The 12,556-nt window shown below is 42.1% G+C and overlaps 1 protein-coding gene across 1 annotated transcript in view; it reads right to left on the bottom strand.

The window, feature by feature from the left end:
* Positions 1-12,556, bottom strand: part of PTPN11 (protein tyrosine phosphatase, non-receptor type 11) — a 47,640-nt gene that overhangs the window by 7,609 nt on the left and 27,475 nt on the right. The window contains exons 6-8 of the mRNA XM_021706720.1: positions 7,184-7,280; positions 4,088-4,167; positions 3,804-3,962 (exon numbers count right to left, since the gene is read on the bottom strand). Of these exons, the coding sequence (XP_021562395.1) occupies positions 3,804-3,962; positions 4,088-4,167; positions 7,184-7,280 (336 nt within the window). The remainder of the gene's footprint in view (positions 1-3,803; positions 3,963-4,087; positions 4,168-7,183; positions 7,281-12,556) is intronic.

The following is a 12,556-nucleotide window of genomic DNA, read 5'->3' as shown; positions in this document are numbered from 1 at the left end:
TCCACTGAAGCAACATAAGTCCCCTCTCTTCACAACCCCCAGCAGAAGGACGAGTAGTCTCTTATAGCACAACCAGAAAATAAGCAGGATGAGGGGCCTCGATCTTCCTGTCCACATGTAGGGCAAGGAACACTCGCCTGAAGCAGAAGCTATGACAAAAGCATGTCTACACGTCACTTTCCCTTAACTGGGTTCTGGGAACACCAAGTCTGCAATAGCTGCTGCCTTTAAGAGCAAGCAGACTGAAAAACATGGCACCAAGAAAATCATTTCTGCTGCCAAAAAGAAAACATTTGTTCCATAAGACATGGGTTTGTATCTAGACGGTGATGGGTCCTGGACAGACATTTTAATTGGTCCATTAATCCAAGAATACCTAACATTACTGCAGGCAGTTGCTGAAGGAAACCTGTTTCACGATGACCAGATATGGCCCCAAAGGTATTCAGAAGTACCAATTAGGAGTACAACAATGAAAATCTCAAAAAAAACAACAACACTGTCCTTCACAACTGATATGAAAATTACATTAGGAAGACTAAAATCCAAAATTCCCCATCTGTCTTAGGTTTAATTTATAGGTATGACTACTACATTCCATGCAATTCTTTATAAGCCAATTAAAGACCATCTAAAAAAAGAACTTTGCCTAGAACACAAACAAAAACACAGAACTTTTCAATATTAAAAAAGTCATCAGCGTGGTCTCACTTTAAGATAGCACAGAGGGCTGTCACTCAATAAGATCTGTCTGATTTTCTGTTGGGGTGGGATGTTACAATTTTTAAAAAAACCTGAAGTGTCTGTATAACCTAATCCTGAATTGTACCCCATATCTTTAAAATAAAAAAAATTTTTTTAATTTTTTTAAACTAAAGTGCCTTCAAGAGTGTGGATACATAGGTACCAAGGCAGATGTTGCTGGTGGTGGGAAACCTTGGGACAACCATTCTACAGGGCAGTTAGGCAAAGTTAATTAAAATGGACAATATGCCCATCCTATGACCTAGCAGTTCTGTATATCTAATCTAGAGAAATACTTGCCACATGAAAAGGAAGGCAAGAGCAACATTGTTCACTTCAGCATTCTTTACAAGAGCAAAAACTGGGACACTTAAAACCAACTACAGCATAATAGTTAAATAAACTATGGTACATCCATGTCACAGAAAATCATGCGATTGCTAAAAAGAATGAAATAGGCCAATATGTACTCACAGAGGAAGCTAACACATATATTTAATGGGAGGAAAACAATAACCAAGATGCAGAATAAGTTACTGTATGAAAGCACTTTTACAGTTAGAAAACCATACTATATACTTCTATAGGTACATATGTGGATCTAAATGCCAAGAAAATAGTGTCGAGGAATATACATCAAATTCAGAAGAGGGTTTTTATGTTTAGAGAATTAAAATGAGTAACCGGGATGGGCCCAAAGGCAGCTTTAACCTTAAGGCTAATGTGTCTGAATATTTACATGAACATATTGTTTGAATAATTTAAATTACTTTTTAAATGCTTAAAAGACATGATAAGTACAGTTTATATGGCCAGTAAAATCACTACTTATTAATTAGTATTCTAAACACCTGATGGGACTAGATAAGCTTTGTTTTTTTTTGAGTTGGAGTCTTACTCTGTTACCCGTGGCACATGCACGGCCACCCCCAGCATCTACCTTTTGGGCTGTGGCGATCCTTCTGCCTCAGCCTTCCAAGTAGCCGGAACTACAGGCATGCGCTACCATGCCCAGCTAATTTTTTATTTATTGTAGAAATGAGGTCTCACCAAGTTGCCCAAGTTGGTCTCAAACCAGCGAGCTCGGGCAATCCACTTGCCTCGGCCCCCAAAGTGCTGGGATTACAGGTTAAGCCACTGAGCCTGACCTTTTTTTTTTTTTTTTTTTTTTTTTAGTAGACAGAGTCCCACCCCATCACACAGGCTGGAGTGCAGTAGCACCATCATAGCTCACTGCAGCCTTGAATTCCTGGGTTCAAGTGATCCTCCCAGCTCAGGCTCCCTAGTAGTTAGGACTACGGGCATGTGCTACCATGCCTGGATAAGTTTTTCTTTTTCATTTTGTAGAGACAGGGTCTTGCTGTGTTGCCCAGGCTGGATTTGAAATCCTGGCCCAGGCAATCCTCCAGCCCCTGCAGCTGGGATTACGGTGCCAGGCCCATCTAAATAGGTCTTCTTCTTATACTCCCTTTTGACTTCTGCTTCTGAATACAATGGAGTCAAAGAGACCAGATTTACCTTCTCACCTTAAACAACTAAGAAAACTAAAAAAGTGAGCCAGGCATGGTGGTTTATGCCTGTAATCCCAGCACTTTGGGAGGCAGGGGCGAGAGGACTGCCTAAGCCCAAGGTTCGAAACCAGCCTGGGCAACATGGCGAGACCTCATCTCTACAATAAGTCAAAAAATTAGCCAGGCGTGGTGACGCGTGCCTGTAGTTCCAGCTACTTGGAAGGTTGAGACAGAAGGATCACCTAAGTCCAGCAGGTTGAGGCTGTGGTGGCTGTGAATGTGCCACTGCACTCCAGCCCAGGGAACAAAGTGACACTCCAACTCAACAACAACAACAACAAAAACTGGAAAAGTGAAATGACACATATAACAGAATTAAGAGACAAAAATAAGTTATTACATATATATACTCCATATGTTCAAAGGTTATCAAAAATGCTATACATGTTAAAAGGAGAGATACAGAAATATTAAAAGATCCAAATAAGACTTCTAGAGGTAAAATAATACAATGTCTGCTTTGAAAAATATACTGGCTAGGACTAAGAGCAGAAGAAAAGATTGACTTAAAGACAAAGCAAAAGGAGCTGTCCAAGATAAAACACAGAGAGGAAGAAAGAACCAAATCAAATGAACAAAGAGTCAGTAGGCCACAGGACAACCACAAGCAGTTTGATATATGTGTAGCCAGTGTCCTGGGGCACAGTCAGGTGGAATACATATGAGGTCCAATAACTAAGTTTGCAAATTATCCTAGAAAAAGTGCTATATACCTCGTTGCTGAATATCACAACAATCACCTTCAAAGTACTCCCATTTGGAAGCTATGCACTGGTACAGCACCTATTCCACCTGTCAAAGCGATTTTGGAACTCATTTTCTGGAATGGCCATCAGAGCTGTTGTCATTATTTATTGAGGTCTGACAATTAAGTTCATGAACTTGCCACAGTGTGCTTACATTGGTAGCACTGTACAAATAACTGTATCAGAACCCCCTCCCACTCACCTGATCTGGCCCCCAATGACTTTTTTCTTTACCCAAAGGTAAAGGAAATATTGAAAGGAAGACATTTGAAAACATTCAGGACATCAAGTGTAATACAAAGACAGCTCTGATGGCCATTCCAGAAAAAGAGTTCCAAAATTGCTTTGACAGGGGGACTAAGCACTGGCATCAGTGCATAGTTTTCCAAAGGAAGTACTTCAAAGGTGACTGTAGTGTTATTCAGCAATGAGTATGTAGCACTTTTTCTAGGATGAGTTCATGAATTTGTCAGACCTCATATTTGAAGGAAAAAAGTTGAACATTATCTAAATGTGAAGAAAATTACAAATCCACATATCCAAGAAGCTCAACAAATCCCAAGCAAAAGAAACAAAGAAAACTACACCAAGACACATCAGAACCAAATTTCTCTTCCTCCCTTTTTTTCAGAGGGCCAATTAAGAGTAAACTCGATGTACTTCTTCAGTTCCTAACATGGTCAACCTGACATGTCTGATATGTTAAAAATCGCTTATCAGAAAGTAAGATGACGTAATATACCTTTCCTCTCTCTACTTCTTTTGTTGTCATGACGATCACTCGGGAGTTTTCTTGGAACACCATCCGCCAAAAGTCATTCACTGTGTTTTGCAGGCAGCCTTGTGTGGCAATATAACTCTTTTTGGGTTTTGAATTGTTGCACTTGGTTTCAAATTCAGGCTAGAAATTTAGGAAGAAAATCCTTCAAACATCTGAAAATTGCTTTCAGGACACAAGGAAAGATTTAAAATACAAACCAGGCTAGCAATGTATGGTCAGAAAACACTGTGAAAAGCCAAGTTTACCATGATAATATTTGCATTGATGTAGTCTGAAACAGGCTCATTGGGATCACCATCGTGTAGGACGACTCTGGTATGATCGACTAGAAGAAAAAGATATTACAGTCACATAAGTACTCAAACTGCTTTGGGATAAATCAGTTCAAATCAGTTAATCCTCAACCTAGTCCAACTTTTTGTTCATTTAGTGGTAACACTACATAAAAAATTAAATCCCAAACAAGCACAACAGTAATGTGAACACTGCATGATACCTCATAATGCTGTCTTGACAATTTCCTGGTCTTGATAATATACTATGGGTACATAGATATATTGAAGAAAGCTGGGGGAAGGTACATGGAAACCTTCTATACTATTTTTTTAAAGATTAAAGTACAGATATGTAACACGATGTTTGAAATGTACTTCAAAATAATTGAAGAGAGAGAAGTGAGTCAGACTATAGATGAGAGAAGACTGGGTATGAGTTGATCACTATTAAGCTGGTGGTAGGTACATGTGGGATTTGTCTACTCTTGAATATACTTAAACATCTATAATAAAGAGGGTTTTTTTAGCGAAATACAATATCTAGAAGACAAGGTGCTGATAGCATCAAGTGTTCAAACTCTGAACAAAGATACATTATAGCTATACAAATCTTGAGTGTTCTACCTAAGCAACATATTTGACAATGGGAATTAGTAATATAGTTGGATGTCCTAACACAACAGTGTTCTTTTGCCTCAGACTCCATCTCTAAAGAAATGAGATGATAATCAGAGGAAATACCTGATTGAGACCTTTATGGGAAGAAAAGGTGATATTCTGTTTAGATATTGCATACTGTTGTTCACTTCATCTTTCCCTGCCTCTGATACCTTGTAAGTACCTTTAGACTCCTGGGCAGAAGTAAAAACTTACACATAAAAAAAGGTAAGATTTTCCCAAGGCCATTAGAATTGTACTACAGCTTAAACTGCTTCTCTGCCAATTCCTCTTTGCCTTTTCTTTTTTTCTCCCTCTTTGCCCCCATCTTCTCCATCCTTACCTACACACATTACAACTATTCATATAGATGTGAGATACACATACAAGGGAGAACCCACCCCAAAAAAAGGAATTTATTAAAAATTGTGCATTTATTCTTACTTTTTTAAAAAAGTTTTTTGTAGCGATGGAGTCTCGCTTTGTTGCCTAGTCTCAAACTCTTGGCCTCAAGTGATCCCCCTGCCTCAGCCTCCCATAATGCTGGGATTACAGGCATGAGTCACCATGCTCTGCCCCAATCTTACATGTTTAAAGTTCAGTCATCTTCAAATGACTCTCCATTTGATGCACTACACCTACTGAGATACTTTTTCTACTGCTCAAAACAGTTTTCAATTTGTCAATTTTGATGCTTTTTAGTGCTTCTGCCATTTTTTGTCTCACCTCTTCCACACTGGCAAAACACTTCCCTTTGAGGATGTTTTTTATCCAAGGAAACAAAAAAAATAATGTCTCTGGTGAGATCAGGCAAATAGGGAGGGTGGGACATGGGTGGGTCATGCCGTTTTTGGTCAAAAACTGCTGAACACTCAGCACGGTGTGGGCAGGCTATTCATGTAAATCACTCAACATGAAATGAGCATATGCACTAAAAGAATCTCCAAAAAAAAAAATTTCACTGAAGCCAAAGGCAATCTCTCACAACAAAACTAGCTGGTACTCTGATGCCAATGGGTTCCTAGAACACTTACCTAGTAGGGGAAGCCTATACTACAAGGGGCTCACACTCCAAAAAATAATTCTGGTTTCTTTTGGGTCCCCTTGTATTATATATATATATATTTCCAGAGCAGCACTCTTGCTTTGCTTTATATGTATATATGTATATATACATACAGAAAGACTATGCTTCATACACACACACACACACACACACACACACACACACACACACACACACACGTACAACACACGATGGGCTTCCATATCTGACAAAATGCCTCTGACCTGATGAGACATGAAAGCAATGCTCTCCAAATTTGATTATGGTCCCCAATAACAAAAAGTTTTTGAATGCTGAAATGTATATACATATATACAATCTATATGCAAACAAGTCTTCTTTTCAGGTTAGATAAACACATTACATGCACTGCCATCAATCTATGCATCAGACTTAAACTTTTCCTTTTTTTATTTTAGTTAAAAGATAAAAATCATAAATAAAGAGAAGTTATAAATGTTCCTTCCTTTCCCCCTTGCACAGCCCATCACAGAGACCTCTGTATTAGGGCATAGTGCTAAGAACAGTGGCTTTGGTAACCCTAGTACCCATTCTTCCATTCACTCCCACTTGTGACATTGCTAAAATGGTCTATGAAACCGGGATACTACGAACACCTACTTTGTGAGCATGTAGTATGGATTAAGTGAGATAAAGACGCAAAGAGTTCAGCACAGAGTTAGCCCTTGGGAGAGGTGAGCCACAACTTGCTTTGTGCCATTTCTAAGATCCTCGTCCAAGGCCTACATCCTTCCAGGCCTTTCTCCTCGCATCGTTCAACTTGGGGTCTGCCTAGCGACATTTGGTATTAGAGAAGGCACAGCTTCATGACTATTCCCAAGGGCCTCTTCTGAGCACAGTGTAGGTATGTCTTACCTCCAGTAACTTGAGCTCAGGGGATGAGCGAGCAGAACAGTTGGAACACCCCTTAGGAGCTTGTCTGTTTCCCACTTGAAAGAACTGAGTTCCAGAGAGGAGGTGTGTCTTACCCAAGAATCACAGGCCCAGTAAAAAAGAGCAAAGACACAAACCTGGGAACGCTGAGGCTCAGGGTGCGGCCTGATCCCGGCAGATCACAGGCCTTGAGATGACTAGTCTTGGGCAGATATAGAATTCATTAACAGAAGGAAACAAACACAGACAAAGCCACCTAGTGGTGACTGTACTCAGTAATCAGTATCGCAGGAACTTGGTGAACGAGGTCATCAATACCTACTACAGTTGGTTGGAAACCTCTTGCAATTAAAGAGAATTTGGCCTTCGACTCCCAGGAATAAGTACAAAGGCACTGGAAATCAAAATCTCCAAGAGTGACCATCACTGAGCAGGATATTGATACTCACAGGGCAGGATGTTTTTATATCTATTTTTGTTTTTATTTTCTTGCCTCTGACCCTCTTTTCGACTGTAGAGAAGTTTGCACTCCTGTTGTTGTAGTGTCTAGAAAGAAAGAAAAGTAAATATTATTATGTGTCAGAAGATCAAAAGAGAAAAAAGTGCCTGGCTCAGCATTTCTGCTTTAAGGAACTCATCCTAGGAAAGACCGAGAGTCGTGATCAATAGCTACAAGAATGTTCATCTCAACGCTGCAATAGTGGCAGGACACTGGGAACCACAGGAACATCCTACAGCAAAAAGTCAGCTAAATAAAACTAGCATAGCCAGGCATGGTGGCTCACATCTGAAATCCCAACACAGAGAGTCTGAGGCAAAAGGATTGTTTGAGCCCAGGAGTTCGAGATCAGCCTGGGCAATATAGCAAGACCTCACCTCTACAAAAAATCAAAAACTCAGCCGGGTGTGGTGGTGTGTGCCTATAGTCCCAGCTACTAGGAAGCCTGAGGTGGAAGAATCACCTGAGCCCAAAAGGTCGAGGCTGTGGTGAGCTATCAGCATGCCACTGCACTCCAGCCTGGGGCCACGGAGATAGGCCCCAACTCTAATTAATTAATTAATTAAATAAAGCTATCATTCATCCATACAAAAGAATGCTTCTAAGACCATTTAAAAAGATGTACTAGGAAAATATCTCATGCCTTGGAAAGATGATCAGAATTAATTGAAAAGAAAGTCAAACTTCCAAAACAGCATATGATGCAAACCATATGCTTGCATTCACCTACATACAGAAGAAATGACAGAAGGAGCCAGGTGTGGTGGTACGTGCCTATAGTCTCAGCTACTTGGGAGGCTGAGGCAGGAGAAAAGCTTGAGCCCAGGAGTTCAAGACCAGCCTGGGGAAACAGTAAGACCCCCATCTCAAAAAAAAAAAAAAGTTTAAAAAAGTAAATGGCGGCCAGGATCGGTGGCTCAGCCTGTAATCCCAGCACTTTGGGAGGCCAAGGTGAGTGGATTGCCTGGGCCCGTGGGTTCGAGACCCACCTGGGCAACTTGGTAAGACCTCATCTCTACAACAAATCAAAAATTAGCTGGGAGTAGTAGCGCACGCCTGTAGATCTGGCTACTTGGAAGACTGAGGTGGAAAGATCGCCGGAGCCCAGCAGGGCAAGGTTGTGGAGGCTGGGAGGGTGCCACTGCACTCCAGTCTGGGCAACAGAGTGAGACTCCAACTCAAAAAAAAAAAAAAAGTAAATGGCAGAAAGACATAAACCAAATGGTGATTTTTTTTTTCAGGGTAGTGGGATGATGTCTTTTGTTCCTTTTCTTTTCTTTTCTTTTTTTTGAACTGTGTTCTCCCCTAAATTTTTTAATAAAGAAAATATGCATAAGACGGCCTTTAAAAATAACAATTATTAAGAATGAGAGCCAGTGAGGATTGGTGTGGAATATATAAATACTAGGTGTGATCCATGTTCCTAAGTTTATAATCTGCCTGCTTTTATCACTGATGAATTCCGAGCAAGCCACTCATCAATTCTGGAAGTTGGATTTCGGAGGACCACATAAGTGGTTTGGTGCCAGTGAATGGCGGGCATGCAAATTTTCTTAGCAAAGCTCTGGCGTACTCTGATGTCAAAACTCAAGTTAGTGCCACAGGCTGCCAGCTTGCACCTACATGGACTCCTGTGTCCTCCCCAGAAAACCTAGCAAGATTCAATAAATCCAGGGAACACAGAGCCAGAGAGTAAGGATGGGAATGCCCAAGACTCCTCAGGCAAGTGGTCAGGAGGGACACCTCTGCAGGTAAAGGAAGTGGGAGACGCAAAGAGAGAGAGGGGGGAAACTAAGCCAGTGACCCCCTTGCGGTGGCCCCAGTGGAAGAGCAATCTTGGGCAAGTCGAGAGCAGGGCCAGCTGCAGATCAGACAGGAGGGCAGCCAAGCCAAGCCATGCACGTTCAAGGACTAGGTTTCATTTACAAAATGGCCCACATCAAAGGGTCATTAGTTTCCAACAAGTCTAGTTTTTAATGAGAAATCACAAATGGGCAAATCAAGACAGTAAAAGGCAGGTTAAGAAAAAAAATGTTTATCTAAAATGCCAACATGGCTACCCCTTAAAGATTTCTACAAGGAGAGACAGTCAACATCTTACAACACAGCAGTTCTCCTTTATTTCCATTTCATTTATCTGAATTTCACAGACAGGTATAAAAATCAAGATTTTAAAATTGGTATTTGACTCTCGGTTTCAAAATGCAATATTCAGCCTTGACACACAGCTCATAACAAAAGTGTTTAGCTAGTTAAAACCCTACAGAAAGATACAATGTATATAGAACTGTGACAATGAAACAGTCATTCAAATTTTCTAAATGAGTTCAGATTAAATAATTAAAGCCATTTACTGTCTCAGAGTAGCCATTTTCTTGAACTATGAGCCAGTCTTACCAAGTAATACTGCTGTTAGGAAGAAAGTTCGATCTTGACTCTTAGGTCATTAAGGTGAGGTTCAAAAAGAAGTTCAGACACTGAACTGACTTCAAACAAAACAACAAAAAACTTCAATGAACAACAAAAAACTTCAATGGGGGAGGGGACTGAAACTAATTAGCAGCTTGATATAAAACAAACTTGGCAGGAAAGCATACAGGGCTTCACTTCTGAATCAAACTTCACATGATACTTCACTTGTGGGGGGCACATGGCCAGAGCAATCACTATCAAAGATGAATTTCCTTCCCTTTCTCCCTGTTTAATTACTCTTCAACTTTTTCTTCCACCTTCATGATCAAGTCCAAGCTTCTTAGCATGACACATGAGGCCTTCTCATCTCTGAGCTAATCAGGGCCTGCCTCTAACCTCAGTCCCTTTTGCTTCACCAAGTTACTTTGTCTGGCTGTGCCTCGGTTTCCTCAAGTATAAAATGAGGATTACCTACCCCATAGGGATGAAGTGAGGGTTAAATGGGATGCACAGACATCGCTAAATAGTGCCTGAAATACAGCGAGCTATGTATGCAGAGAGGAGTCATTGCTATGAAACTACTCCTGCTACACGAACTCCACCCTGGCTTCTTCATGTGTGATCCCTGGGCCAGCAGAAGCATCATGGGAGCTGGTCAGACACAAAGGCCCAGGTGTGGCCCCCGTATTTTAGTCTGGGTGTGATGGTTCACGCCTGTGATCCCAGCATTTTGGGAGGCGGAGTTAAGAAGTAGATTGCCTGAGCCCACGGGTTCGAAACCAGCCTTGTCTCTATAATACATTTTTTTTTTAAATTAGCCAGACTTGGTGGTGCATGCTTGTAGTTCCAGCTACTTGGAAGGCTGAGGCAGAATGATCGCCTGAGCCCAAAAGGTCGAGGCTACGGTAATTGTGAGCATGCCACTGTACTCTAGCCTGGGCAACTGAGTGAGACTCTGACTCAAAAAAAAAAATGCATTTTAACAAGCTTTCCAACTGATTCAAATGCACATTAAAGTTTTAAAAGCACTGTCTATTCCCAGCCATACTAAAATATATTGAAAGGGTCTTGGACTCACCAAATTTTCTCGGGCTCCCATGCTCATCCCTCTGCCTAGAAATCCCTTTCCATGTCCACTCAATAGACCAGCTTTATCTATTCCTTAATATTTTCTCAGCCGGGCTCGGTGGCTCAGCCTGTAATCCCGCGCCTTTGGGAGGCTGAAGTGAGTGGATGGCCTGAGCCCGCGGGTTCGAGACCCGCCTGGGCAGCGAGACCTCATCTCTACAATAAATCAAAAAATCAGCCGGGCATGGTGGCACATGCCTGTAATTCCGGCTACTCGGAAGGCTGAGGCGGAAGGATCGCCGGAGCCCAGCAGGCCGAGGCTGCGGTGGCCGGGAGCGGCCACTGCACTCCAGTCTGGGTGACAGAGTGAGACTCCAACTCAAAAAAAAAAAAAAAAAAAAAAAAAATATTTTCTCTTCTGGGAAGCTTTCTCTGACCCCCTTCTTCTTTTGGGGCACAGTCTGCAGTCCCTCTGTGAGTGCACTTGTCATGCTGATCCCCAGCCATGTCTCCACAAGTCTGGTGACCTTACTAGAGAGCAGGGATCAATTTGTCATGTCAGCAAGCAACACAGTGCCTCGTGCATAGTACCCAGATACTGAGACACACCTGAGGCTTTGTTTAAAAAAAGAAAAAAAGAAAAAAAGACCACTGGCAAACACTGGAGATAGATGTTCAAGACATTTCAGTACCATACGGAGACTTTCTAGGCCTCATCAAAGGACTGGATAAGGATTAAAGAGAAAATCTTTCTCATCTGATAATTCAATCTTACCTACTTAATGGGTAACACCAAGAATCATTTCACAGCACAAAAGACCCTCTTTGCCAGACTCAGTTCAAGGTTCCAGACCATGGAAATCCTTATCAACACTCATGACATTTCATTTTATTATTTACTCATGGCATTTTCACTGGGCCAACTCATCAGGTCCACCAGGGGCTTTTTTTTTTTTTTGAGGCAGGGTCTTGCTCTGTTGCCCAGGCTGGAGTACAGTGGCATGATTGTAGTCACAGCAACCTCGATCTCCTGGGCTCTAGCAATCCTCTTGCCTCACCCTCTCAAGTAGCTAGGACAACAGACACAGACATGCCACTATACCCAGCCAACTATATTGTATTTTGTAGAGACAGGGTCTTGCTATGTTGCCCAGGCCAGTCTCGAATTCCTGCCCTGACACAATGCTCCCTCCTTGGGAGGTGCTGAGATTATAGGCATGAGCCAATATGCCTGGTTTAGACTTCTCTTGTTCTGCAATAAGTTCCCAATCACCTCTTCCAAGCAGACTTGGGGCTTGAGCAATCCACAGTCAAGACTAGCTACTGGGTCTCAGAGACTTCCATAGAAGACAGACCCAGCACGCCTGCATCTGAGGCACAGCAACTGGCAGTTGTCAAGGATTGATAATGACTAACGGTGCATCTCTCCACAGCTCCATCCCAAGTGCCCATTAGCCCTTCCTCAGCTGCACCTGGGACTCCAGTTGCCTGAACACATTTCATTTTCCACAGAGGAAGGTTGCCATCCATCTAGAGTGAGACTGAAAATACAAACCACTCGGAAGTTGTGACTTGCCATGTGCTGCCCGCAGAGGCTCCCCAGCTGCCATCTGCTATAGGGTGCTTCCTCCCCAGCACCAGGCTTATGGCGTCAAGCTTCAGAGAACAGCCAACAAACCCTGCCCTCGAGGAGAATACAATCCTGCCGGGTTTGTTTTCCACAAGCTCTCTCTCATGCGCAGTCCCTGGGGCGCAAAAAGCTGCTAATGATCTATCAAGCTGAATGTCACTGTGTCTCCATTCTCCTTCTCCATTGGGCCTTTGGCAGGAATGCTAATGATAA

The sequence above is a fragment of the Carlito syrichta genome, unplaced genomic scaffold (assembly GCF_000164805.1).
Source record: "Carlito syrichta isolate Samal-C Ts95f unplaced genomic scaffold, Tarsius_syrichta-2.0.1 Scaffold315954, whole genome shotgun sequence".
NCBI lineage: Eukaryota > Metazoa > Chordata > Mammalia > Primates > Tarsiidae > Carlito > Carlito syrichta.
This window is presented reverse-complemented; position numbering and strand designations above follow the sequence as displayed.